At 37.6% G+C, this 27943-nt stretch overlaps 6 protein-coding genes across 40 annotated transcripts; 2 read left to right on the top strand and 4 right to left on the bottom strand.

The window, feature by feature from the left end:
• Positions 1 to 46: 46 nt before the first annotated feature.
• Positions 47 to 3182, bottom strand: LOC131001168 (electron transfer flavoprotein subunit beta, mitochondrial). The gene is made up of 5 exons (XM_057927482.1): positions 2954 to 3182; positions 2580 to 2864; positions 951 to 1031; positions 487 to 581; positions 47 to 402 (listed from the first exon to the last, which is right to left on the bottom strand). Exons 1-5 carry the CDS (start codon positions 3020 to 3022, stop codon positions 177 to 179), a joined length of 756 nt encoding a protein of 251 aa, XP_057783465.1. The 5' UTR covers positions 3023 to 3182; the 3' UTR covers positions 47 to 176.
• A 1856-nt stretch (positions 3183 to 5038) lies between these two features.
• On the bottom strand, positions 5039 to 6419 carry LOC130998094 (uncharacterized). The gene is made up of 3 exons (XM_057923527.1): positions 5709 to 6419; positions 5567 to 5620; positions 5039 to 5524 (listed from the first exon to the last, which is right to left on the bottom strand). The coding sequence occupies exons 1-3, from the start codon at positions 6417 to 6419 to the stop codon at positions 5039 to 5041; spliced, it is 1251 nt and encodes a 416-aa protein (XP_057779510.1).
• Positions 6420 to 7643: 1224 nt separating this feature from the next.
• On the top strand, positions 7644 to 11816 carry LOC131001164 (uncharacterized). Of its 30 annotated transcripts, none has more exons than XM_057927466.1 (6): positions 7644 to 7767; positions 8147 to 8247; positions 8688 to 9082; positions 9208 to 9749; positions 9864 to 9927; positions 11207 to 11816. In XM_057927466.1, the coding sequence occupies exons 3-6, from the start codon at positions 8695 to 8697 to the stop codon at positions 11665 to 11667; spliced, it is 1455 nt and encodes a 484-aa protein (XP_057783449.1). In that variant the 5' UTR covers positions 7644 to 7767; positions 8147 to 8247; positions 8688 to 8694; the 3' UTR covers positions 11668 to 11816. The 30 variants fall into 30 exon arrangements, with proteins under 30 accessions (XP_057783449.1, XP_057783434.1, XP_057783442.1 ...); XM_057927451.1 differs by having other exon boundaries at positions 7645 to 7767; positions 11204 to 11816; XM_057927459.1 differs by having other exon boundaries at positions 7658 to 7767; positions 8175 to 8247.
• Positions 11817 to 13558: 1742 nt separating this feature from the next.
• LOC131001167 (uncharacterized) lies at positions 13559 to 16858 on the bottom strand. 3 transcript variants are annotated; one of them, XM_057927481.1, is made up of 7 exons: positions 16645 to 16855; positions 16206 to 16311; positions 15912 to 15956; positions 14870 to 14978; positions 14367 to 14592; positions 14013 to 14223; positions 13559 to 13798 (listed from the first exon to the last, which is right to left on the bottom strand). In XM_057927481.1, exons 1-6 carry the CDS (start codon positions 16687 to 16689, stop codon positions 14041 to 14043), a joined length of 714 nt encoding a protein of 237 aa, XP_057783464.1. In that variant the 5' UTR covers positions 16690 to 16855; the 3' UTR covers positions 13559 to 13798; positions 14013 to 14040. The 3 variants fall into 3 exon arrangements, with proteins under 3 accessions (XP_057783464.1, XP_057783462.1, XP_057783461.1); XM_057927479.1 differs by having other exon boundaries at positions 13777 to 13926; XM_057927478.1 differs by having other exon boundaries at positions 13777 to 14223; positions 16645 to 16858.
• Positions 16859 to 18840: 1982 nt separating this feature from the next.
• On the top strand, positions 18841 to 23015 carry LOC131001162 (pentatricopeptide repeat-containing protein At4g14820). 4 transcript variants are annotated; one of them, XM_057927443.1, is made up of 5 exons: positions 18841 to 19454; positions 19817 to 21650; positions 21723 to 21805; positions 22014 to 22105; positions 22511 to 23015. In XM_057927443.1, exons 1-2 carry the CDS (start codon positions 18871 to 18873, stop codon positions 21408 to 21410), a joined length of 2178 nt encoding a protein of 725 aa, XP_057783426.1. In that variant the 5' UTR covers positions 18841 to 18870; the 3' UTR covers positions 21411 to 21650; positions 21723 to 21805; positions 22014 to 22105; positions 22511 to 23015. The 4 variants fall into 4 exon arrangements, with proteins under 4 accessions (XP_057783426.1, XP_057783427.1, XP_057783424.1 ...); XM_057927444.1 differs by having other exon boundaries at positions 22005 to 22105; XM_057927441.1 differs by having other exon boundaries at positions 22014 to 23015.
• LOC131001163 (uncharacterized) lies at positions 21421 to 22865 on the bottom strand. The gene is made up of 3 exons (XM_057927445.1): positions 22197 to 22865; positions 21973 to 22122; positions 21421 to 21879 (listed from the first exon to the last, which is right to left on the bottom strand). Exons 1-3 carry the CDS (start codon positions 22863 to 22865, stop codon positions 21589 to 21591), a joined length of 1110 nt encoding a protein of 369 aa, XP_057783428.1. The 3' UTR covers positions 21421 to 21588.
• Positions 23016 to 27943: the final 4928 nt, after the last annotated feature.

Genomic DNA, 27943 nt, shown 5'->3' with positions numbered 1-27943 from the left:
TAGAAATATAGGAACTTGAGGAATATCAAAACTAGGAAGATCAACAGGAGCAAACAAAGAGCAGATAATAACATTACCAATGCTATAATAAGATATCAGTTTCACTCTAAAGCTGTGATTGAAGCTGATATTATTATTATAGAACGTTACAACATTTGCTGAGAGTTTTCACAGAATTATATAACACGCGCTTCATTTTTTAACCTATCAATAAGTTGATCTACAGAAGAAAGAATTACCCCAGCTTGTCTTTTGGGAGGCTCTGTCACTTGAACAACCTCCAAATCGGATCTGATCTCAACATTCAGATCCTGCGGAGTGAGCTTCTTTATCACCTTCGATTTTGCCTTCATAATGTTCGGAAGAGTGGCGTATCTTGGTTGGTTCAGCCTCAAGTCAGTGCTGCAACAATGAACGCAGTAGATTAGTCAGAACCACGATTCACGAGAGAAATAATCCTCAAATGCAAGAAGGGGAGATTTTTACGTGATTACAGCAGGCAAATTCAAGCTCAAGGTCTCAAGGCCACCATCAACCTCTCTGTCCACGGTTGCTACTTTATTTCCTTCATCGAGTACAACCTAACAGAAATATCAAGCCAATATTACAGACTTAACCAAAATATGAAGATTGAAGTTATGTGTCAAAATAGGCTTAAGGCAATGAAAGAAGATACTCGAGCATGAAACATTCTTCAGCTGTAAATTGACTTCGACTACATCTTGTATTGGAGAGAACAAAATATATTAGATGAAATCCCACAAAGAAAAGGGAAAGAATGGGAAATCACAAGGCATCATAATAGTTTTTGCAATAATGACTGGGCGACCAAGCAAGCAGTTTTCATTTTCCTCTGTAAAGTCGCCATTTAAGTACGGAGAAAATATAGTGATCACTATCTCGTCATTCTATAATCTTGTGGAAAAAGAAAGGGGCAGCATTAGGCTAACCTTGGAGGCAAAGGTTCCTTGAGGCCACTTAAGAAGCCCTGCAATCATTTGCCCAGTTTGGTTGCAATCATCATCGATGGCCTGCATAAATCTGAACATCAGAAGCAATAATCTGAGGCATAATATTATACAATACAACCAATACAACGCAAAAAGAAAATGAAAGGAAAATAGGCCTACAGCATGAAATTCAGGTCAGCAAGCAGAAGCAATAACAGAAGCATAGATTTCTCCTGAGGCATAGATAAAACTAAAACTAAATTAATAACCATATGAATATGAAGTGGGGGGGGGGGGGAGAATGTCCATTAAATACTAAATAGTTAGAAAAACTTTTCTCCTTGGAGCCAAAAGAAATTAAAATCCAATAATTTCGGAGTCTAGCTATGCAATAAAAGTAAAAGCAGTATCAATCTCAACCTTTCATACACTACGTGAACTGTAGCAACAACGTCATTTTCTTTCCTAATGAAAAATAAAAAGGGAAGGAAAACATCTGATTACATTCCGCACAGATGCACATACATGTTTTCAGAAAGTCTTAGAGTGGCCAAACTAAGTAACAAGTGACAACTGTAGTATTTAAATGTGATATATGTAACTGTATGTACAACTGACATAGCTAAGGTCTACTTGAGTTGAATCACTCAGATCATCATAAGATATGGCTTTCACTCAATCGACAAAAGCAGCAACTTCATTTCTCAAGTAAAAACTGAGAACTTTGTGAGAGAATACAAGGACAAGCAAGACCAACTTAGATCCCTTCCCAATTTTAAACAAAGAAAATGATATTGCCAGCTTACGCCTGTCGCTTCTCGAATGTGAAAACAGAATGCAAGTCGTTAGCTTCCCTGCCCAACTACATCTCACATTTGCAACACTCTCAGTGCCTAAAGAAAGGCTATGCCAAGAACAGTTTACTCAACTAAAAGATGTAGGGTGCCAAGAACACTTTACCCAACTCAAATATGTAGGAGGCATTTACTAATAAACATGATTTGAGTATTTTTATCTTAATTAGTAGGATTGCTCCAATCCTACCCCTTTCAATGGGAGATGACTCAAGCAAGTTAGCTCAAATTGTAGAAATTATCAAGGGACACACAATATCCCAAAGTGTCAATCCATCTTAGTGAATAATGGATTAGTCTATACTATTTTTATCTGTCCAGGTTAATCCTCAATAAACATCTTGCATAAAGGTTAGGTTATAAATAACGAATAAACCAATATATAGGGTTGACTAAGCTGCTTGTAATGCATGAATAGCTGTAATCAGTTAATTGGTGAAATTTTCGCACCCTCTAGGATTCGAACTCAAGTTTGAATGGTTATTCGTGTATTACAAGCACCTTATTCAACCCTACATATTGGCTTATTCATATCAATTTTCATTCTCACGAAAGATAACATTCTCAAAAGATCCTTTCTCCTTGCATAAAGTATATGATAAATGCAACAATCTCAAAATCCCAATCAAACAGCAGAAAACATAACTAACATCTTTACCTCAAATTTAAAAACAGAAAATGAAACGTAGAATTTCCTAAATCATAATCGATAAAAACTAACTCAGGAAAGTTGCACATGCAGAAAAAGATAGTGGTAATTCAAAATTAAAAACACCTGTTTTCCAAGAAGGAGAAGGCCAGGCTTCTCAGCATCGACGAGCGCTTTGAAAATCTTAGCAACGGAAAGGGGGTAAAGAGTTCCCGGGTATTCCACGTGGATGGCCCGGTCGGCGCCCATGGCGAGCCCGGTGCGGAGAGTGTCAGCGCACTGGGCCGGGCCCACGCTCACGGCCACGACCTCCGAGGCTCGGCCCGACTCCTTAATCCGGAGCGCCTCCTCTAACGCTATCTCGCAGAATGGGTTCATCGACATCTTCACGTTCGAGGTCTCCACACCACTCTGCAACAAATCATAAATGTAAGAGGAAAAGGAAATTGAGCTTATTTTCTTTCGTTTTCCCCCTATTTTGGTGCCATTGAGCTTGATACCTTGTCGGGTTTCACCCGGATTTTGACGGCGTAGTCGACGACCCGTTTGACGGCTACTAGGATCTTCATGATTGCCGGAGAGAGAGAGAGAGATATTTGGTCGGAGACAGTGTTTTTCTTTCCTTGGCAACTGTGAGACGGCTAGAGATGTGAATCTTCGATTTCGAATTGACCCACTCAATTTCGAGCTATTTTCAGTTCAGTCATTCGCACTTTTTCTTTTTTTTTTTTTTTTTTTTTTTACTTAGGGGAGTTGGGGAGGATGAGTAGTGGGTTTGAATTCGCGACCTCACTATTCACACACAGAAGATCGCACCATTTGATGTCCCTTTGGAGACATATTTGGACTTTTTTAACCCCATAAAATTTTAATCGGAACAATCTAATAGAGTTGGCCTTAAAATAGCGATCCGAAAATAATGTTGTCATCTAATTATACGAAAATTTTGTTATTGATTTTCCAATTTCATTACTTTTATTTCAGAAGTTAGTATAATACTCCATTCGTTCCAATAATAGTTGTCATCTTTCCACTTTGGTTTGTCCCACTATAAGTGGCCCAAACCCAAAGTAGTAAAAATTAGGGCTTCATTAAGCAATTAATGAAGGTGTTAATCTATTTTTCAAATAATCCTACGGTTTACTTATTCCCACCTAACCCTAGCACAATCAATTCACCTCTCACACTCTCTCTCTCATCTGCCGCTCACACTCTCTCTCTCATCTGCCACTGACACCATGAATTCCAAACGAGTCTCCGGCCGTTAGCCGTGGAGATTTGAAACTGTGCCCTTCAATTTCACACCACTCATCGTTGATGTAGTGTTGGAATCGAAGCCTTCTCCATTTCACGAGGTCTTCAACCCTCTTTCGCCACCATCCGACGCCAATTCCATCGATCCGCCGTCTGCCATGATAAAAGAAGCACGTCTCATCTGTGCCGCCGGCATCTCCGGTGTCTCGGCACTCTCTGAACGGAGTTTTATGCCCACGGTCACCGGTGCCCTCCTCTCAGGAAACCCTAATCGAAAGGGATTCAATCTCTGTGTACGCCGATTCCATAGATCTGGTGGCCTCCTCCGACACTCCGTCATCTCTGGTCTATGTCACCTCAATAATTAGTGTTTTATTCCCACGATCACTGGTGCCCTCTTCCCAGGACACCCTAGTCCAAGGGGTTGTGCTATCTGTGTCCGCCGATTCCACAGATCCGGTGCCCTCCCCCGACACTCCGGCATCTCTGGTCTATGTTGACCCTCTGAGCCATTATTTGGTTCCCCCTTCACCGGCGCCCTTTTCTGCGAAAAACCCTAATCGAAGGGCCTTCGACTTCTATTCATTCGCCTCCTCTGACTCCCGATTCGCTTGGGTATGATGATCTTCGGGGTCTCGTGGTGGCCGATACGTTGTCGCATTGGTCAGAAATGGAATTCGGCGATGAATCGGAGATGGAAGGGTGGACGACAGTCCAAGAAACAGAGCCTATGTCGGTTATAGAGCCTGTGCCGGCTACGAAGCTCACATCCATGGATGTGATGAGGGTCTTGCTTCCTGCCTTCTTCACTTTGGTGAGAAGTTTCATTTTGCATAACTTTTGTTGGTTTACAGTGGGTTTCGCATGTACTTTGGTTGTTGTTGTCAAGTATGCTGAAATGATGAATTTCTATTCCCAAAATTTGATTAAAAATTTTAGTGATGCTTGTATTGAATGTTGTTTGAGAAATTATTTGAAGGAAGCATTGGTTGTTTGATTGTTGTATGGTATATGGTCATCTGGTGCCTCATATATGTTGATGTGATGGGTTTTAAGGCTCAAGGCCGCCTGATGCCTTCATATATGTTGACGTATTGGGTGTGAAATGGTTTAAGGCCACCCTGTGCCTTCATATTTGCTGATGTATTGGGTGTTTGATTGATTTATAAGGCTGCACATTTGGTTTCCTATACTAATCACCATCATTGCTTTACAAAAACTGAACTTGCATTGCCTTTACAAAAACTGAACTTGCAATGCCTTTACAAAAACTGAGCTATGACATGCATTTCAACCACATTTGGTTTTTACAAAAACTTCACAACCAAAATCTAAATTCCTAACTGTAAAAACTGATTTGCGAGCCCTGCTTGATGTGGATATCCCATCTTAGCCATCAACCCTTCAACTAGATGCATTGGTGCATTCTCATTCATATAAGAGAAACACTCTTCCACTAACTCTAGTGGAACATGTAAGTCCGTAGGAAGCTCATTAACCCTCATAAGTGCATCATTTTTCGAATGAGAGATCTTGTATGCATTGTGACTCATTTGCTTCATGATTTCCACCGTACAAGCTTGTAAACTCAAAAAAACCTTGTTGAGAGTGTGAAGAGAGAATTGTGCATATGATTCCTCGACTGCATTTACCAATTGGTCAACATTGTAGCATGCAAATTCTATTTGAATACTTTGAATAGCTCGAAACCATCCCAAATCATTCACATTTGTGTCGAGTGAATTTGGGGGTTGATGAACTATTCGTACGTCAAACCCATCCAAAGTGGCAGCAACCCTAAACTCAGGGTATGTGTCCTAAATATGAGGTTTGGCATTATCCTGCTGAATGTATATGACCTTTGATGCATTTCGAGGCCACTTGGCTCTTATAGCCGGCAGAATCTGTTTTGCCTTTGAAAATACAAAAAAAATAAAATTAATTGCATTTAGATTCCATAGTAGCACTACAATTGATACAAACTATAGGGTCAGCCCATACCTTATTAATGAAAGAGTCTTTCATGACTTCTTTTGTCACGGACTGAATTGTCTTCCTCTCTAAAGTCTCCGAAAGCCTATTTTTACTATTTCTTTGAGTTGGTATCTGCTGTATGAATGGGAAGATACCAATCTTCCCATCAAAAAGCACTTCACCATTGTCTGAAAAATGTGGCCTGTAAACGGCACACAAAAATATAACTTTTTCAATGAAGCTCTTACTCTTGCATATGCGGTGAGGATCTCCTTCACCGGGTGTTAGGTAAAACCTGTGTGCAGCCTTTGTTATGTAGAACCATTTCTCGTCAATGTGCACTGTGTTGTTCATAGCCTTAAACTTTAAAGCCATCATGATTCGATCAAACTCCAATGTTTCTAGTGAAAACTGTAGTCGAAGCAATTTATTAGAAGTTGTCAAATCAGGTTTAATAGCGCTTGTGTAGGCTCTGATCAGCCCTTGATTCACCCAAAGCCAAACTGTATTTTTGCTGCGATTAATTCCCACGGCCAACCTGCGTATTGTCGAACGTTTGTGTAGCTCTAAGCTTTGAATGAGCTCTATGTCTACATGAACTCTTTTCCTTCTAGGTGCATTAGGTTTTGCACTTGTTAAATAAATTTGCTCACCTTTATCTTGTTGTTTCTTGGTTGCAGCCCACAGGCGAGTCACCGTACGTTTCAAAAAATTGAAGATGGTGACAGCCTCCTTCATGGCTCCTTTCATTGGCTTGCCGTTTTTCAAATTTTGGAGTAGATATTGCACAATCCGATTCCTTAGTTAGAAAGATTTTTGCTTACCATTGTTGGTGATTTTTAGATTTTGAAGGGCTTAGAAGTTGTGTAACAGCCTCCCTTATTTATAGATAAATTTAGAGGGAATTTCAAAATATATTTTGATGTTTTGAAGATTGTAGAAATTGGCGCCCAATTTTGGGTTTTCATTTCAATGTCAAATTTGGAATCTGCCGCCCACAGGCCCTCTATTCAAATTTTTAATTTTAGTGTTCCCTCTTTTAATGGTTGTTCCAAATTTTTGTTTAAGTATTTTCAGATTTTAATGGTTGTTTATGAACTCCATATTTAATTGTTCGAAAATTTTATTGTTCAAAATTTTAAGTTATTTCGTCTAAAAAAAAGTAAATCTTAATTTTAATTTAATATTCCAGATTTAAATTAATTAAATTTAAAATCTCAGTTTTAAAATTAAATGAAAGTTAGAAATATAAAAAGATGGAAAATGTTGTTAAAAAAGGTAGTTGTAATTAACTCACTAATAAAGTCATTGAAAAAGTGGACCACACATGATTAAAGCTTAATTATCACTTTCTTAATCTCCGTGTCGAAAAGAAAGTGACTAGTTTTATTGGGACGGAAGGAGTAAGATTTTTCTAAAGGATTGTCAAATGTATTTAATTCGATATTCGAAAGTTATACTCATTGTTTTATCTAATTTTGACACCAATCAAAATTTCAGCCATATTTAATTTAAGGGTACGTTGACATGAATAGTTGAATAATTGACGTGATATAATCGGCAAGAGAATAAAACGACGTATGTGATGACACATCACAATTACTATTCGAAATTATGCAAAATCAGTTTATTCGATTATATTTGATCGAATCTCAATTGATAGCATAACCAAATTAAACCAATAGCTCGATAATTACCGCACTAATTTTTAGTAAAATTTATGTGCACAATCCAAATTTGATGAAAATTCAATAATTATCACATTACCTTTTAAAGTTGTATACAAAATTAGAATTCAATGAAAATTCAGTAATTATCATGCTACCTTTAAACATTTGAATTTAAAATCTAAAATTTGATAATAGTTCAATATTTTATAAGTAATTAACTTTTTTTTTTAAATTAGAATTGTATTTTTCCTAAAAAAAAAAGTTGGAATTGTATTTACTCATAATAACGAACCAAAAAAGAGAAAGGGCAGAAAGAAATGCCCGACGGTTCACGCGCGGCAATGGAGCGTGACGAAGCTCGACGGGCAGGCAACGGAAATCCAGATATATTCCGACAACGAAATCTGAGTTGAGGGGTAGAACAGTCATTTTCTTACTAGTGTTGCCATTTCTTTAATTTTAACAAGCTATTTATAGTGTTTCTCAATTTTCAATAATATGTACTGTTGATTAGGGTTTCTGAATTGAATTCGCTGTAAGCTTAGTACAATTTGGCATTTGTATATTTTTCTGAGGAGCATGTATGTATTTGAAATTTGACTTTTTCAAATTGAATATCTTCGTTGTTTTTGTGTTGGTGAATGCGTGCATTTGAAGGTGTTTATGGCTACAATTTTGCACCCATTTAGGTTTTGCGCGGCATCAGTTTCTTCAATTGAGTTGTTTGATCTGCTGCTGCATGAATTTTTAGTTTGTCAGATGAAGTAATTTTACTATTTTTATTGTTTTCTGCAGATTAAGTGTTTATTGTATATTGTAACAGAATCAGAAACCCTAACTCTGTTTGGTTCGTGCTGTTTTTGCAATTTTGAGTTCATGATACGCATTTTCCTGAGGTATGTCATTTGTGTTTGATCGTGCAGCATTGCCTTTGTTCTAAGTGAACTGATTATGAATTGTTTATCAGAATGTAGGATAGTAAATAGATTAAGTTGAATGTGCTTTTAATTTGAGTAGCAACAAGTCTGATTCAAACAGGCTTGATCAAATTATGAGTGGAGTTCATCGAGGGTGGTTACTAGAAAAGAGGTTTTAAGCAATTAAAAATTAGAATTGGAGTCTCAAATGAATATACTTTTTTGAAGGAAGTCCATTTTTGTACATTCAAATTATACTGCATGAGCTCCTCGTCCCTTCTGTACAAATTTTGTTGGGCCTGCACATGTCCTTCTCTCTTTGTTCTTTTATGTGGCACGCTGGTTAATCATAAGTTAAATACTGAGTGTCTTGTTGTCTATTAGCATTATTTTAGCCATATTTGTTATAACATTTACAGAGCCTAAATGACTTGCGAGCCAGAAAAGGAGTCTATGGACATTGACAGTCCGGGAGAAAGCAAAGAGAGTTCATATGAGCTTGTCAGAACTGGTCTCAGTCTCTATCCAGTCTCTGTTCATGATTCAGGTGAAGGCCTTCCATATGCTCCTCAAGATTGGCCTAATCCTGGTGATAACTGGCGCTGGAAAGTTGGGAAAAGAATTGCTGTTTCAGGATACTTTATGGATAGATATTTGTATGTTCCCAGCAGGTTCCGCAAGATGGGAGATAGAAAAGGCTTCGCGAGCAGGCTGTCCCTTGAACATTATATTCGAGAAAAATTCCCTGGTGCAGATGTTGATGCTTTCTTTGCCTCTTTCAGCTGGAGAATTCCTTCAAAACTATTCAAGAAAGGTTCGCATCATGTTGTGCTTGTGTGTTATAAAGTTTGCTTGTGTCCGAAAAGTGTTCTGTGTAATGACATATTCATTTTTTCCTTCTGCCACTTGATTTGCTCTGTTGTTGTGCTTCAAATGCAGCTGATAAAGAAATGCTCAGGCTCCTGCATGAGCCTGCAGAAAATCCAGGATCTGATAGCGTTGCACGTTGTAAAGCTGGCAATAGATTTTGCAGCAGCTTAGCTGCACGGGAGGACTCTGGTTCGGAAATCATGTTCTGTGATATTTGCTGTGGTGAAGTTGGTTTCTGCAGAGATTGTTGTTGCATATTATGTTCTCAAACTATCGATAAAGCTTCTGAAGAATACAATTCCATTAGATGTGAAGCTGATATTGGGGGTAATGCTTGTGGACATAGTTGTCATATTGACTGTGCTCTACGAGCTTACATGGCTGGGACAGTTGGAGGGACTATTGGTTTGGATGCAGAGTATTATTGCCGTCGCTGTGATTCGAGAACTGATCTGGTTTCACATGTTACCAGACTAATAAATGATTGTGAATCAAATGGCTCGCAGGATGACATTGAGAAGATCTTGAATGTTGGCATCCGTGTGTTGCGTGGATCAAATAGAACAAGTGCGAAGCAGCTGTTGGGTCATATTCAGTTAGCCATGTCAAAGGTATCTGAAGAAAATGGTAGGCTAATTATTGTTTCTCAAAGCAGTTATACTTTCTTGTTCATAAGCCTTTTCCAAATTGCCACAATGATGACCTGTCAATTATATTTTCATCAGCTTAAGAGTGGAAATTATCTGGAAGATATTTGGAAGATGGAAAATGTCTCTGAAGATACTTCTGGTATTTTGCTCTTAACACCTCTTCAAATTTTCACGTATGCTGTTCTAGAAATGCCAAAATTGTTCTTACACTCTAGAAAAAATCATCTGCGCGTAGATTTTCTTCACAAGACTGACCGTAGGAGTGATTAAAATTAAAATTCTTAAGTAATCTTGGTTCCACCTTCATTAAGTTGGAGTAATTAGGGATGTATACAAATCGAATAATTTTGGTTCGGTTCGATATTCGATTCAAATTATAAATTTTATTATTCGAATACAAATATAAATACTATTTTTAATTTGATTAGTTATCAAATATATATATGTATACATATATTTGTTTATTAAAAAAGATTAAAATAGTGAAGTGCTATTTTGATGAACTTGCTAACAAAAAACTTTTCTTTATTAATGCATTGATCGTTCTTGGTTATGTTATGTAAACTTTTGAATTTTGGCTTGTATTATGATTTGAGAGTTGGAACATTGGAATAATCTTCTAACATCTACTATTATTGAGTAGTGTGCATTAGGCAAGTGCATTGGACATAGCTCCATATTATTTAAAATATTGTTTTAAAAATTTATTCTTCAAAATTGCTATTTGAATAAATTCGAATTTAATCGAAAAATAGGAAATTTCAAATCATATATTCCATCCGTCCATAAAAAATAGTCTATTATTGTCATTTTGGAACATCTACAGAAATTAGTTCTTTTCTATTTTTAGAAACTTTCTATCACATGATGAGTCCCTTTCTTCACTCATAATACAATTAATTATTATAACGGTACTTTTAAAGTGAGGCTTCTTCTCCACTCACAATACACTCAACTATTTTTATTAAAACTTGTGCCGTTACTTTTAGGACTATTTTTTGTGGATGAAGTATTTGAATTGTGTTGTTTAGAATACACTTTAAAAAAAATCTATATGAATATTCGATTTGATTCGAATATTCACGAATCAGCGTACTAATCAAATTCAAATCGCAAGTAAGATTCGAATACCGATTTGAACATGTAAACATTTTATGAATACGAATTGAATACAATGATATTCGCTTCGATTCAATTCATTTGCATCCTCTTGATTTGACACCCACCGTTTAAAAAAGTTGCTTTCTTGAAGAGAAAATGGAACTAGTCTTCATCTTCCGATTAGGCACTTAGTCTTAATCTTCCTGCTTTCCTCATGTAAACTGCTATAACATCTCAGCTAGGGCCTCCCTTTCCTTTCCTTTCCTTCCCTGCATACTTGTCATTTTACTTTTATTTTGTGAACTTCATACAAGTAGTTGGGCTGTCTCCAAATGCCAACGGTTTGCTGGAATTCCCAAAGAGCAAGCTAGAAGACTGTCAACTGGGGTGGCCTCCAGTGTTGTCATCAAATTTTGACTATCGAGTTGAATCACTAAAACTTGAGAACGAAATTGATCACATTATGGATGCATTAAGGAAGTCGCAAGAGATTGAGTACAGACTTGCTGAGGAAAGGCTTTCAGCTCAGAAGAACTATATCATTAATCTCTACGAACAGCTTGAGAGAGAGAGGTCTGCCCTCTCAAAGCATACATCTTTATCCGATAACCAGGACTCATTGCTCGATGCAGTCTTGAGTAGAGTTTCTCAGGTGAAGCAGGAAGTGTCCCGACTCAAGGACATGGGAGAAGTCTCCAAGGGATTTGGTAGAGTTCCTAAACATATTCTTGAGGAACAATTCAGTCTAGGTATTGAGCATCGACAAAGCTTTAGCTAGCTTTCTGTAGGGAACTCCACAGAAAATTCTGATGCTTAATATCACAATTTTGTACCTGTTACCAAATGCAAGAGAAACGTTTTCTTGCAGAATGTATAATGAATATGCTCGTCTCTATAATTCAAAGTTTTGGTGGTTTTTTAGAGGTCCGTATGCTCCTTCAATGTGTTGTCATCGACCAGTTCACCATCTAAATGCCTTCTTGAAATTGTGTTAGAACGACAAGCAGTTCCAGATTTTGGTGTTTTTGTTATTGTAGGGGGAAATGTTATTCGCATAGATACTAACAAAAACATTTTTTTTCAGTTACAAGACTATGCATTATGCATTTTGCATTTTTATTTTTCCAGGGATGGGTGGTAGAGAAGTATTTAATTAATTTGATAGGAATGCCGATTCAGTATGAAACAAATAGATTGGTCCCAATTGATAGAAAATAGTTAAGGATTAGGGCATAACATTTCTAGTTCAAAATCTATTTAGCATGATTGAGCTGTCTAAATAGTTCAATGGACTGAAATTTTCTTTGTTCTTTGATTGTTGAATTTCACTACTTTAGTTCCTGTGTATGATTATTACTAAGGCTTACTGTAGATATTTGTAAAACGTATTTGATTTTTTATTCAAATATTGTAAATCATCATGTTCACTTCTCTACTTCAATAGTTGAAGCCTTTGAGGAGACTTATCAAATTTGAAATTAGAAAATAATATATCATTTCTCGCAATGTTACTTTATTAGTTGTGAAAATTAGAATGACATTTATTTTTGCATTTAAACGAGGTTAGGTATTAGATGAGAAAACAAAACTTATTGTTTTGTTACAAGAGTGAAGTTACCAAGAATATTTATATGTATTACTCCATCCGCCCATAATAAAACTTTTTAGGAGAAAGTGACATGAATTTTAAAACAATGTTGTTGAATATATTAGAAATGGTGGAAACGTGAAAAATGTTATAAACGAAATATTATTAGAGCACCCGTAACGAGGCTCTCTAAGAGGGCGCGTGCTCAGCTCGTGTGTGTGTGTGAGAGAGAGAGAGATGCATACCACGTCCAATAGAAAAAAAGGGGAATAATTTTGAAAAACATGGGAGTGCAGCATATGCTTCAATTTTTTCTTTTTTTTTTTCTTTTTTTTGAAAGAGCTATTGCCATCAATCTTCATGGACAAAAAGATACGTCGCAAATGAATCCAACCGAGTTGGAGTTTCACGAACACATGGTAGCGGAAATTCAACGTCGCAGAGGATGGTAAATTTTTAATATAATTTTTAGTTTAATATTATTTATATTATAATTTTTATTTTAATGTTATTTTATTTAAATTAATGTAGAATATTATTTTTATTTTAATGTAATTTTAATCTTTGATTAATGTAATGTTAAATTTTAACAATGAAACTTAAGTCATTAATTTAGTGTTTAATTTAATTTAAAAATGTATTTGAAATTAAGATAAAATAAAAAATAAAATTTAAGAGTCAAAAAATAAAGAGCCCAATTGTGGGAAATAAGCTCTTAAATAGTGGGAACCACTTAAGACCTCCTTAAGTGATTCACATTTGGAGGGGCTTTTAGTGGAGTATAATCTAAAAGTATAAAGGAAATTTTTTTTATTAACATCCCCCAAAAAAATTTAATACTCCCTTCGTCCCATTACTTTTAGACACGGAGATTAAGAAAAATATAGAAAATAGATAAAGTGAGTTGGTGAAAATTATTTAAATCAGGTGTTAGAGAATATATTGCCAAAAAATGACAAACACATTTGTAATAGAACATCTCATTATAGAAAGTGAGACATTTGTAATGGGGTGGAGGGGGTAAGTTTTACTAGGAACGGAAGTTTTTTTTTTTCGTAAACTTTCATGGATTGATAGGCTAGACCGAAAGCCGAAAGGAGATATGCATTGTTAATGCCGAAAATTTCTAATACAATAAAAATTTAGTTTGATTGACCTGAGCCGAATAGCCAACAACTCAATCGAACTTGCCCGAAACCAAGTGTCTAAATTGTGATCGTTCAACAAATACTTCCAGCTCGGTATATATAGGATTTGTGAAAAGAATTGGCATTTGAGTTGAGCTACTTCAAGTTAATATTTCATAACGGAACCGCACCACCTTTTATCAGAAAAATGAAACACATCAGATCATATTCTTCCCAAGAAAGACAAGAAATGATCTTACATAACAGCTCCCACATAGTTTGCAAGCATTGCCTTCCAACACAGATCAATACGTTCCGATTTCTAGGAATGTATCGGAAAGAATCGATATAGAATAGCAGGAAGGATTATCAAGCAACAAATCATGTCCAAGAAGCAGCTAAACTTACCTGTCGCCATGGTGTGTTGCTTGGCAAGTTAAATCTCTGATTCCTCGTGACGAACATGCCTACGCCTATGGTGCAATCGTTTCTCTCTTCGTGTCTGCCTCCTCGACAATATTCTGGGTGCATCAGGCTGATCAGGAACCTCCTCTATACTCTCAGGAAGCCCGAAAATGAGATCAAATGGATTCTCCACAGTGTTGCCGCCTGCACTTGCCTAAAATTCGAGAAAACACAAAGATACGGTCATTCTAGACTCCATTCTGAATTGAGTTTATGCGATGTATTAGTTGGATTGAGCGAGCAAAGCTTTTAAATACTTCCCCGTCTTGAATCTCTAAAATTTTAGTAGTCACTCACATAGACTTGCTTGGTTTCTTTAGCAGTCATCTTGACATCATTCTCGTTTGAATTGGTTTCTGGGCTACCTTGAGTTTGAGGAGTGATGAGATCTCCAGACGAGTTTCTGTAACGCCATCTATACAAAGCCTTGTCTACTGATGAATCATTGTAAACAACTTCAGCGTAAAAGTACTTGGAGATACGTTGATGTACCCGAGGATCGTTCTGATGTCTATTCAACATTCTGAGGACACAGTCAAACAATAGAAATTACCAATCAAAATGAGAAAATTTAGAGCAAAATGAAATGAATTTGCCAATCACTATTTTTCTAGTTCAGAAAATCATCATCTCCCCAGTCTTTGGGGATTAGAGAGAGGAGGTTGTTGGGGGGGGGGGGAGACAATTTTTTGGGGATAAATCTAGCATATACAAGACACGAGTAATGCATCTCCACCAGTAATTCATTAGGTTCGAAAAGATAATCAATGCACAGACGAATAGAGTTTAGGAAAACCTACCTGAGTACCAATTCTCTCTGCACCCGAGTCCCGTGCAGTGAAAGCATATAGTCAAGAGATGAGTTAGCAGATCTCACCAATAGTGTCAGTCCAAAAACAACACCAGTCCCTAATAAAGTATAAAGAAGTAGATAAATCAGTCGTATTCTTGTTTATCGAAGATGCTAGGAAAAAAATTATGCTTGCAGAAAATGCACATAACACCTACATTCCATATATATCTTACAACTACAAGTCCTCGAATGGGCATTCCTGAATCATTAAAAGAATATGATGGAATAACCAAACAAGAACTAGCTGCAGACTTTATAAAATGAAAAACAAAGTTCATTAAAAGAGAAGAGAAAATATGCAGTGTTTGATTTTGGTTCCATCGTCTATTTTCCCTTTGATATAGACGAAAAGGTGTTTGCTTTTTTCAGTATGATGTGTTCGTTTTTTCAAAATGTCAATCATTTATTACACTATATGAATAATCTTTTGCCTAATTATACTCCAACTAGCTTCAAAAAAACAACAGTCAGAAAACAATAATTAATAGTATCTTCCAATAACCACAACACCGACAAGGCATCTAAAATTGATAATACTTCCCAAAGTACATTGGACCATTTGCCCATGAAAACATCTACTTACTTTGCACCCTTTTTACAGTTTCCAATCATTTACGAGTACACATTCTGAAGATAAAACCGAACAGTTTTAGATCTCGAGCTACTGATGATCATCCTAACTATACATATTGAGAAACAGACATATCCTTGTTTATGCGTGAGTTAGGTTTCTGCCAAAATCACTGCAAAATATGCACAAATTTGCATGTAAAAGCATCTATTCATGTAGGGGCTACAAGGCCGAAATATCTATGGCAGCAGCAAACACAACATTATTCAACATAGCAGTCGATTACATTCACATTATAATTTAAAGAGCAGCCTTTCCTTATTTACTAAAGGATCCACAGGTTCTCCCCCCCCCCCCCCCCCACACACACACAATTACCCATTCACGCATGTACACAAGTGATGCGGATGTCACCTACCCGCAGAAAGAAGAAGACGTGGCTTCTGAGGTAGTCTTTTCATCACTGTCAACAAAAGGATGGTGGCGGTTTAATTAGGCAACAATAGTAAGCATCAACAACAGATCATTACACTAAGCAAAAGACATAAAAGCAGTAAACTATTTAACAAATACAAGCCATTCTTGTGCGCAATAAAAACAGGCCAGCAGACAAGCATGTGTAAAGGGGCATGACTTTGCCATGTGAAACAATCTATAAGCAACAACCTATTTAACAAATAAAAACCAGCAAAATAATGATCAACACGAATACCTAGCCAAGAAGCAACTGAACCGACGAGACCACCAACATAAAAATCTCTTCTAGCCGGAGCTTTCCATGAATGCAGTAAATTTACTTCTTCAGGTGTCCATTGCCCCTGCTCATTCGTTCCAACACGGAAAAATGAAAACTTCGACAAAGGTATAATTTTACGGAGATCACGAGCAGAACATTCAAGTTATAATCTCAAACACAATTCGGTTCGAATTTTGGCTCTAACCGATCTTAATTCTCTAAAAGTCATTTTTAAGAAAACGAACACATTCCAGAAAAACAAAGCCAAATTAGAAAACCCTATCACCAAATTTTCAATATTAATCTCCAAAACGACAAACATTAACAATAGAATCCACACTTTTTAGTGCAAAAACAAATAAAATATCATAATTAGTGTTATCAGGAAGAAGAAAAAAAAAGTTGAGAGGATTACCTTCTTTGAGCCGGGAACTGGTCCAAGATCTAGAAGAGCGTCCATTTTCTAGGTGAAGCGATAAAAATGATTTCATCAATGAGTTCTACTGCTGCTGATTTTCATCTCCAGTTCTCCACACTCCGCACCCCTACGAGTACGACGAATTTGATTCCAAATTAACCTCATTGTTGGCAACGACGTCGTTTCGTCTCATTTTTATTTGAGTAAATAAATATCAGTAACTTCTCAAAAGAAATCATTTTATATTTCAAAAATTATTTCTGATGCCTTCGACCGACCACGTATGTGACTATAGTCATATCTGATGTGGTTTACAAATCACCAAAAATGGAGTAATTTTTATGAAGAAAATTAGAGATTGAGATTATTATATGGAGTATATTAGTATATTAATTGTAATAAGAACAAAATTATATTTAAAGGCTTAAGTTTCTAACTCTTTATTTATTTTGATTATAATATTTTCGCATTAAATATTTTGGCCACATCAAATATATCGCATCCACAACGCCCTACTCGAGTAAGGACGAGATCGAGTAGGGCGATGCAGCCCCCCCTACTCGAGTGCTATCCGATAGAACGGATAACGATGCGCCTAAAATCAAGCGCGTGTAACGTGCCACAATTAAAAAAAAAAACCAAATTCAAATTTCATTCCAACGGCTTTGTCCGATTTTTTTTTTTTTTTTTTTTTTGCCTTCAACGGCTATTTTGACGATTTTTCCATTTTTTTTTATTTCATATCATAAATACCCCTAAACTTCTTCTTCATTCACACAACAACAATTCTTCTCCTTCAATCTTCCAATATTTCTCTTTCAATATTTCCTTCTTTTTCTTCAAAAAATGGCGGAACCGATGCACGATTCTTCATCTGATTCATCCGACGGTGTAGCTCAAGCGATCATGGACGAGATAGAGTGCTGGAGCAACCCCGATTTCCTTCGAGGAATACGTGCAAAGAGATACACTTCTCCGAGATAGGCAAATGCATGTTATGCTCCAACATGATTTGATGGAGCACGTTTGGGCACGTTTCAGACCTCTAGGACCGGAATAGATATTTTATGAATTATTTTTATTTAATTAAGTTTTATGTAATTTTTAGAATTTTAAAATTAATGCAATTTAAATTTGAATTAAATTGTGTTATTTAAATTTGAGCAATTACTTAAATTTAAATGAAAAGCATAAAAATCAAAACTAAAAAAATCAAGTAAGCTATCAAGTAATCCCACTGTTAGGGGTGCAAACGAACCAAGCTGCTCGCGAACTATTCGGGACTCGGCTCGAAAAAAGTTCGTTCAAAATTTGTTCGTTTTCTAAACGAGTCGAACTCGAGCCCGAATCCGAGCTCGATAAAATTATCGAGCCGAACTCGAGCCTGTGCATGTTCGGCTCGTGAGCTCGCGAACATGTTCGGCTCGATCCTACTCACGAGCCTATCCGCGAATATGTTTGCGAATAGGTTCACGAATATGTTCGCGAATAGGCTCGCGAATAGGTTCATTAAATAATAATTTTATATATTTTATTTGTTAAATATTTTTTAAATAATAAAAATAATACTCATAATTTAAAAAATTACTACTAACTTGATAAATTATCTATTTGTTAAAAACAAATTATAAATTATGATTCATAAATAGTCTAGTAATATATGAACAAAATAATTTTTTTATTTTAATGAAACCTTAATATATAAATAATTCGAACCGAGCTCGAGCTCGAGATAAACGAATAATTAACGAGCCGAATTCGAACCAAACTCGAGCTTGGTATTATATAAGCGAGCCGAGCTCGAGCTCATTTGTAGGCTCGAATTCGAGCTCGAGCTGAACCAAATCTTCACGAACCGAGCCCGAGCCTTGAGGTATTTGGCTCGATTCGTATAAAGCCCTACCCAATGTGGTCTCCTTACTCATTGTGGTCCCCTCCTATCAAATAAGCTATCAAGTAGTGAAGTAGGCTATCAAGTAAGTCAACTGCGAATGCTCTTACATGCTATAGCAAGACACTTAAAATAATTTTTGGACACAAACGAAACTTTTACTTGCAAATGTTGAGTATTGTTTTGTAATTATGAATTTATATTTTTAATTTCTTTAGTTTTATTTTATATTTTATTTATAGTTTTTTTTTGAAACCGATATTTTATTTAAAGTTAAAGGAGGGAAATAGTAAATTAGAGATCGAAGTCGGACACTCATTTCATCAACACTCATGGCTCACCCTCTCCCCTCCGCCGCACTCCCTCCTGTGCCCGCGCCCCTCTGCCACCCGCCCAACTTCGCCCACCTCATCTCCACCGCCACCGCCCTCCCCCACCTCAAGCAAATCCAAGCTCAGATCCTCCGCAACTCCCACCACCACCACCACAACCACCACCTCTTCCAACTCCTCCTCTATTCCCTCCCCTTTCCTACCTACGCCCTCTCCTTACTCTCCTTCATCCCTACCGACAGCCCCCCGCCGCCGCAGCTTCCCAACAAGATCCTCAAACACCTCTCCCGCTCAGACGGCCCCCACAAGGCGCTCGTGTTTTTCCAAGCGATGCAGAACAAATTCTTCCCCATCGACAGGTACAGCTTCCCGCCGTTGCTAAAAGCGGCGTCGAGAGCTCTATCGCTCAGTGAAGGGAAAATGATTCACGGGCTGGCCGCGAAACTTGGGTACGAATCCGACCCTTTTGTGCAAACTGCCTTGCTGGGAATGTACGCCGCTTGTGGGCTGATCTCGGAGGCCCGTCTAGTGTTCGATAAAATGCCTCAGAGAGATGTCGTCACTTGGAATATCATGATCGATGGGTGAGTTTCACCTTTTCAGTTACGCTTGATCATTATTATACTCAGTGATTCTATTTAGCTCTCTAAAGATTGAATCTTTTCATTTACCATGATATGATCATGTTCTTTCCACAAAAGGGAGATTAATAGAAAAAAATTCTGGTAAACAAACTCGAAAGTTTAGATTTTGTGGCACGTTACTGCTTTATATACATATATTAGTGTGAAATGTTGACAGCAATAATAAAAGAACTGGATTATTATCATATTCAACATTTAGTTATTAGAGTTGAATGAGGATTAAATTTTGTTGTTGCAAGATGAGGAACCATTCTTGGTTGGGGTGTTTCGCTGATTGTAATTTCGGGTTCTTGATCAAACAGATATTGTCAAAGCCGGCTTTTTGATAATGTCTTAGCTCTCTTGGAAGAGATGAAGAGCTCTGAGGTACAACCGGACGCGAGAGTTTTTACTACCATTCTTGCTGCGTGCAGCCGTGTTGGGAATTTGGATTTTGGGAGACTAGTGCAAGGATATATATCTGAGAGCAATGTCGTCTTTGATTATCACTTGCAAACTGCTCTTTTGAACATGTATATCAGCTTTGGCGCCATGGACTTGGCACAGAGTTTCTATGACGAACTGAAGCCAAAAAACGTGGTGGCTTCAACTGCCATGATCACTGGGTACTCAAAAGTCGGCAATCTTGAAGCTGCTCGACTCATTTTTGCTGAAATGGTTGATAGAGATCTGGTGTGTTGGAGTGCCATGATTTCCGGTTATGCTAATAGTGATGAACCTCGTGAAGCTCTTAAGATATTTCATGAAATGCAGAATCATGGAATTAAGCCCGATCAAGTCACCATGCTGAGTGTTATCTCAGCATGTGCTCGTCTTGGCGCACTGGATAAGTCTACACAAATCTGTTCGTATGTGGACGAGAAAGGTTTTGGAACGGCTTTGCCTATCGCTAATGCCCTGATTGATATGTATGCGAAATGTGGCAGTCTTGACAGAGCGAAGGAGGTATATGGCCGCATGCACAGGAAGAACGTGATATCTTGGACGAGCATGATCAATGCTTTTGCCACACACGGGGATGTGGACAACGCCCTGAGGCATTTTCGACAGATGAGAGTTGAAAATGTTGAACCGAACTGGATCACGTTTGTGGGTGTTTTGTATGCTTGTAGTCATGCAGGATTAGTCGAAGAGGGAGAGAAGTTGTTTGAATCAATGGTTAAAGAATATGGAATAGCTCCGAGGCTAGAGCATTATGGATGCATGGTGGACCTTTATGGTCGAGCTGGTCGTCTCAGAGATGCTCTGGAGATAGTAGAGAGTATGCCTATGGCTCCGAATGTTGTCATCTGGGGTTCGTTGATGGCTTCCTGCCGTGTTCATGGTGAGTCTGAGTTAGGCGAATTCGCTGCAAAACGTCTTCTTGAGATAGATCCTGATCACGATGGAGCCCTCGTGTTCTTATCAAACATATATGCGAAAGAGAGGAAGTGGGAGAATGTAGGAGTGGTGAGGAATGCCATGAAGCATAAAGGTGTATCAAAGGAACGAGGATGCAGCATGATTGAAACGGATGATGATATACACACGTTTCTGACAGCGGACAAGAGTCATAAACAAACAGATGAGATCTACGCTAAGTTAGACGAGGTGGTTGCCAAGCTGAGAGAGGTAGGCTACGTTCCAAACACCGACTGTGTCTTGACGGATTTGAGCGAAGATGAGAAGAAGGAGGCCGTTCTTTGGCACAGCGAGAAGCTAGCTTTGTGTTACGGGTTGATAAGCAAGGAGAAACAATCCACGATTCGCATAATTAAGAATCTTAGGATCTGTGAGGACTGCCACAACTTCATGAAGATGGCGGCGAGGGTGTTGGATAGAGATATTATCATCAGAGATAGAACTAGATTTCATCACTGTAGAGATGGTGTGTGTTCTTGCAAGGACTACTGGTGAGACAAAATGATTATTCCATAAAAAGTGAATATAAATATATTATTGCAAAAATTTGTGTCTACAAATTACTACCACTACATATATATGTGCCCTTGTTCAAGAAATAGCAGCATCAACAAAACATGAAGAGCTTCTCTCATGAGGATTGAGAAGAGATGATCTTCCATGACTAACTCTCTCATGTAGGAGGCACGATGTGCCCTAGTCTATCATCATCAGAATTTTGGCCTCCAAATGCAGGTGCCAACCAGAACTCTCTCTCCATCTTCTTAAACTGGATTGTGAGCTTGAATCTTAAGAACTCTATCGCAGCTGAAACCAACTTCGGGTTGTGCCCGATGAAGCTCCTTCTGTACTCGAGGATCCATGTGTTCGACTCAAGCTGCACCACTGAGGTACTCCATTTTTCTTGTGTCCATGAACTGTTACCGGCCTCCCGAACTAGATACTTAGCATCCCCATTTGACCACTGACAAAGTGAATCCAGAAATGTAGATCAAAGCTATAAACATGGCATAAAATGTGCAAATCTGCAAGTTGATCTTATAGTAGATTGTGTTACCTCTCTAACTCTTCCTGTTATAACTGTGAAAGATCTTGCAGAATACTCAGCTGCAAGCAATCCAGCAGTCTGCAGTGGCCATCCCCAAATGCTTACCTCCTCGATCATCGATTCATAGAGTACGCATCGCGAGGTAAGCAGCAGCCCATCCTAAATCCAATTCACAACACACCTCAAACAAAAGCAAAAGATCAAGAAAAAGAGACACTATACACACTACAAACCTGATTGATTTTCCACAAGGAATGATCAACAGAGCTGCAGCCCAAGACATCTCCACCGACCAACCTCTCCAACTCATTCTTCAAGAACTCAAGCCTTCCACTCAAACTCTCGAAATCCCTCGATTTCGAACCCAAATTCTTGACAAATTCCGGAGATAACCTAGCCTTTGCAACCCCAGAGACCATCCAAGAAGCCCCATACTCCACGCCGAAAACAAGGATCAAACACCAAAATGTTCTCAACAAAAACACCCCATATTTCAAATCATCATTTCTTCTCTTCTGACGACAAATTCTTTCTGTCAAACCCGGAGTTGGAGAGGCCGGCACACCCGTCATCGTCCGAGCACTTGATTTAGGTGTGGAAAGATCAGCTGAGGAAGAGTTGAAAGAAACAGGGCTTCTTGAAATGAAGGATCGTGGGGCATAGGATTTTGTGAAGGAGCTTCGGTTGGTGCTCTGCGGCATCAAATCGAGCGTCGCGTTTATGCTGGCGATGCAGATTTCGCACTTGCAGTTGGCATCTTTCTTGCAGCCTGGGAAATAGAAAATGTCTCTCGTTTCTGATGGATTGGTGTCCACTGTGAGCGACGATTTGACAGAGGAATTTGGCGTCTGCATCGCCATTTTCGTGGTTTCTTCGAGAGTTTTGTGTTTTCTTGAAGTCATATCTTTTGTGGAATTTGAATCTCTACTTTATCTTTGGTGCAAAGCCATAAGTGAAAGCGAGAAGTGCTGTTGGGTTTTTAGAAATTTGAATCTCTAACGGTCGAGTCAAATGGATTTTAAAATTGAGGATACGAACAATATTAAATGACAGATACCCTCTCTTCTCTGGTATGTCGTGTTGGGCTTTTAGATTTACGGGCTTTAGGGATTAGCAGCCTTTTTAGAGCATTGAATTTAGATTTGGGCCCAAGGTGGCAATGAGTAGGTTTCTCTGCTACATTTCCATATTAAATTTATCTAATCGCGATACACGTATTTTTAAGATGCGTAGTAATTAGTAGTAAAATATGATGGTAGAGCTTATAGGATACATAAGCTCGTAGAATGCAAGAGAAACTCGCTCAAAATACACATGTAATTAGGGATGTTAATTCGGTTCGAAATCCGTGGACTAATCCTGATTAGCCCGCCAATATGAGGGGACTAGAGTTGAGAATTTTTAATCTGATAAAATTATAGTCCGAATAGCCCGACACCCGATGGGGTTGGACTGAATATCCATGCTATGTTGAATCTGTAACTGTAACTAGGACAAATGCGTTTTTAATGTCTATTATTTTATTGTTGCACGTAGCTGATGTTGGACTAGGTGCTCAGGTTGGATACTCGTTTTTTCTTACTTGTTTCATCCTTATGCGGAATTTTGTTAGTCTCCTATAAGATTTTGATGAGGTTGATCACATTTACAAGTTTTGAATATGATTATTTTAGCAAAAGAAAATTTGAAGGCATATTTTGACATATTTATTCACATGTTTCTAGTATTACTATTACTTTGCTCTTCCAATTTAATTAATGTGGTATGCACGAACTTAGTCCTTTAAATTCTTATGGAACAATTAAATTTAATTATTTACGCACAAAAAAAATCGATTTTTTTTTTTTATAACAATAAAAAAAAACCGATCTTTATCTTGAAAATTCATCTTATCTTATAGAATCAAATTTGCTATCACTAATCTTACATGCAATGGCAGATTGAAAAAAACTCAACTAAAAATTGCACCTCAAATCAAATTAAGGCACTGTCCCCTCCTTTCTCTTCCCAATGCCTCCCTCGGCACCGGCGAGTCGGCGGCCGACTACCTTACCCCACCACACCCCTTACTCGGCTGTTTCCACAGCCGCGTCGAGCAGCGACCGCGACTCCATGAGCGCAGCTCCACTACTCTAGCGCTGCTGTGAGTCGGGCCAACTCCGCTACTCTACACGACCGCCTTTTTGTAATATTCTCTGTAATTTTCATTTTTCTATGCATTGCAATGTTAGCATTTTAGTTGATGCTAAAAATTCGTTAGCATTTTAGTTTCAATTCTGAATTTTTGAGCATATTATTTGGTATGGTGGTGGTGTTGGGGATTGTGATGATTGTGATTGTGATTGTGATTGTGAATGCCGAATGATGATGTTATAATTAGGGGTAATTGCCTGTAAATTCCTAACGTTTACATGGAATTAGTTTTTGTATCTATTTTTATTTTTCTTCTTTTAAATATCTAACCTTTCGTTTTTGTCTCAAATTTGTCCGGTCACCGGTTTTTTCTTACGCCGACGCCGGAAATGCCACTGTGGCAATCGGAATCGCTGATTTGGCAGCCGGAAATTGACACATAGCCTATTCATGACATGTGGAATTAAAAAAAAAAAAAAATCTATGTCATCATCTTCCCCACCCCACCCATCGTCTTCCCCTTTCCCCACCCGGCTCTGCCACCCTCTGCCGCCGCTGCCGCCACCACCCACACACCACCGGCGATTCGCGTGCCACCAGCGAGCTCAGTCTCAGCCGCACCCTCCACCGGCAATTCCCTCACCTCTGCGAAACATAGCTCCCAGAGTCATCCATCAATTGAGCGTCCAGATCCCTTTTCACCCATCAATTGAACACTACGAGGCGGCGATGCCGCCCCCTCCATCAATTGAGCACCCAGATCCACCCATTGTCTTCCCCTTTCTCTTCCCCACCCCCAAATCCTAGTTTTCTGAAATTTCACGGAATTGTGTGGGGGGAAGTGGCGGCGTCGCGCGACTCCACGAGGCCGAGGCGCAGCGCCTCCGCGACGGCCTCCAGCACGGCCTCCAGCACGGCTGCCTTGGTCGGCTCTGGGATGGAGAGGGTGGTGGTGGCGGCAGGGGGCGACGCTGGTGGTGGTGGCGCCGGCGTGTGGTGGTGGCAGGGGGAGAGGAAGAAGACGAGGGGGGTGGGGGGGATTTTACTTTTCTTTTTTATTATTTTTTTTAAAAAATTTTTGCCACGTGTCAATGAATAGGCTATGTATCAATTTTCGGCTGCCAAATCAGCGATTCCGGCTGCCACAGTGGCATTTCCGGCGCCGGCGTAAGAAAAAACCGGTGACCGAACAAATTTGAGACAAAAATAAAAGGTTAGGTATTTAAAAGAAGAAAAATAAAAATAGGTGCATAAACCAATTCCGTGTAAACGTTAGGAATTTACAAGCAATTACCCCTTATAATTATGATCACATATTATTGTTTATTAATATTGATGAAAGATTGAAATGTGTTACTATATAGCAGCCGAACAGCCGTGAGAGGCTAGGCCATGATTTTCTTTTAATTTGATTATAATTCATCTTTAAAAAATTGTGAACTATTAATAATCGATATTATACCAAAAAGTGTAGATTCGAGGTGACTTTGGATTCCAAAGCTTCAGTATACTTGTTGAATCAAAGTAAAAAAAAAAAAAAGAATCAATATGTTTGTAATTCGTGATTACGAAAATCAATTAAAAAATTTAATATTGCTATTCGAAATCAAGTACGTAAAAGATTACTTGATTATGGAGCCTTGTCAACTAGTTGGATAAAGCTATCCGAAGACAAAATTTGGCAATCAACCAAAGAATTTTCAAGAAGAATAGTTTCAAAAGTTTGTATGGCTAGAATATAACGTATTAAAATATACTTATTTTTGTTTTTGGAATTATATTTGTAGGCATTCAAATAAGAGAGGTTAGTATGGAGCATATGCATTTACCAAAACAGGCTAGCTGTACCAATTAGAAAAAAAAAACGTTAGGTAAATTTGCAAAGCGTGTTGATTAATTATTTAGTTTTTGAATTGATTTATCGAATGATTAAGTTGACATAGATTTTACATAGTCACTGCTTCTGTTGGGAAAGCATTTTATATAGTGTAGATTGTCAAAAACGACTTGCAAAATCTTATGTAAGATGAGTTGATGAATGACAGTTTAGTCGTGTATATTACAAATATATTTTGTTAATAATTGAGAGAAGATCTTGCAACGTTTTTCGTCAATAAGTATACGTCATTGATTTCTTAAATATAAATAATTAGCTCGCCAAGTATCTATTAATAAATTATTTATAATATATTCAAACTACTTAATATATGAAAATATTGTATGTTAATATTACGGTACGAACTGTCTAAATATATTTGGCTTGGGGTGGATGGACTCCATACAAATTCAGCCCCTTGTTAACAGTTTGACAATTTAGTTTTAAGATAAGATCTAAAATTAATTTACAAAACTTATTCACTTGTAAGCCAAAAATCAAATAAGCCATGAGCAAATTAAACATTCTAATGAGGAAATTTGTCGCCCTACTAATCGCTTGTACTTATTATCCACATGTTGTTTGTCGATCGATAGCGGTTTGTTTGCAGACTATAATTTATGTATTTTTTAAGGCAGAAGCCCACGATGCATTCATTCGTTTTTTTCCCATTTTCTTTAACAAAAAAAGAAATTGACGAATGGTCCGGATAAAATGGCAGAGACAGAGTTGAAGAGAAAAACAGACTAAAATCATGAATGCAGTATTGATTGTATATATATTTATAATTAAGGAGAGAAATTTGGTTGTATTGTATGGTGACCACAGAATTGTTAGGAGGATTGTTGATGATATATGCAGGCATCATGTGACATGTCACAACATGATATGATAACACAGAAAATGGGTGGGATTAGAAGGAGGTAGGCGACATACTATGAAGCTATATATATATAGTCATCAAATATCCAAATATGGTAATTTTCGTGCTCCACGTATATATACACCACATGTGCTCATGTATCCATATATATGTGCAACCCAAAGAAAGTTGTAAACGACGGCGACTACTGCATTAAATTCCAATTTTGCTATGGAATTATGTGTAGCCTCTCCAATAAATTAAACGTATCGTTCTAGCTAACACACACATATATATATATATATAGGGGCGCGCTTCAGTGAGATCCTTTACTTTTTGTGTAACATGAGTACAATGAATAAGACATATAATACTAATGAACAAAACATATATCTAATGAACAAGATGTATATACTGATGAAAAATAAAAATTAAAAAATTCGTAATGAATAAGACATATATACTGATGAACAGGGCCGTATATACTGATGAACAATGCAGTATATATTGATGAATAACAAAATTTAAAATATTCTGCTCCCTCCAGGATTCGAACCCTGCGAAAAAAAATCACCCTCCAGATACAATATCAGTCATAGGATTGATAAAATAAACGCACCAGATCGTGCCCTAGATCGTGCAGTATATATATATATATATATATATATATATATATATATATATATATATATATATATATATAGGGGAAGGCTAAATTAAGAACGCTTATTAAAATATAAATTAAGAACCATTTTCAGCCCTTAGATCATCAAGATCTACGGTTGATTCATTACCTTGTTGGATATATTCATGGTCATGAGTTCGAATCCCAAAGGTAGCAAAAAATTATTTTTTCGATATTCATACCTTTATACAGTTTATTCATGCGTGTTATACATAAAATTCATGCATTTTTGCTGGTTCGTAATTCTTAAAATAAGGGTGGTTTATTGAATAACCGCCCCCTATATATATATATATATATATATATGTATATAGGGTGTGGTTCTAGAGAGAACTACATTATTTGTGAGAACGAGAGAACCATCAAATCTAATGCATTCACTGTTAAAATTAATGCATTCGCTGTTAAAATTAATGCACTAAAA

The sequence above is a fragment of the Salvia miltiorrhiza genome, chromosome 8, assembly GCF_028751815.1.
Source record: "Salvia miltiorrhiza cultivar Shanhuang (shh) chromosome 8, IMPLAD_Smil_shh, whole genome shotgun sequence".
NCBI lineage: Eukaryota > Viridiplantae > Streptophyta > Magnoliopsida > Lamiales > Lamiaceae > Salvia > Salvia miltiorrhiza.
The sequence above is the reverse complement of the archived record's forward strand: the minus strand, read 5'-3'. Positions and strand labels throughout refer to the sequence as shown.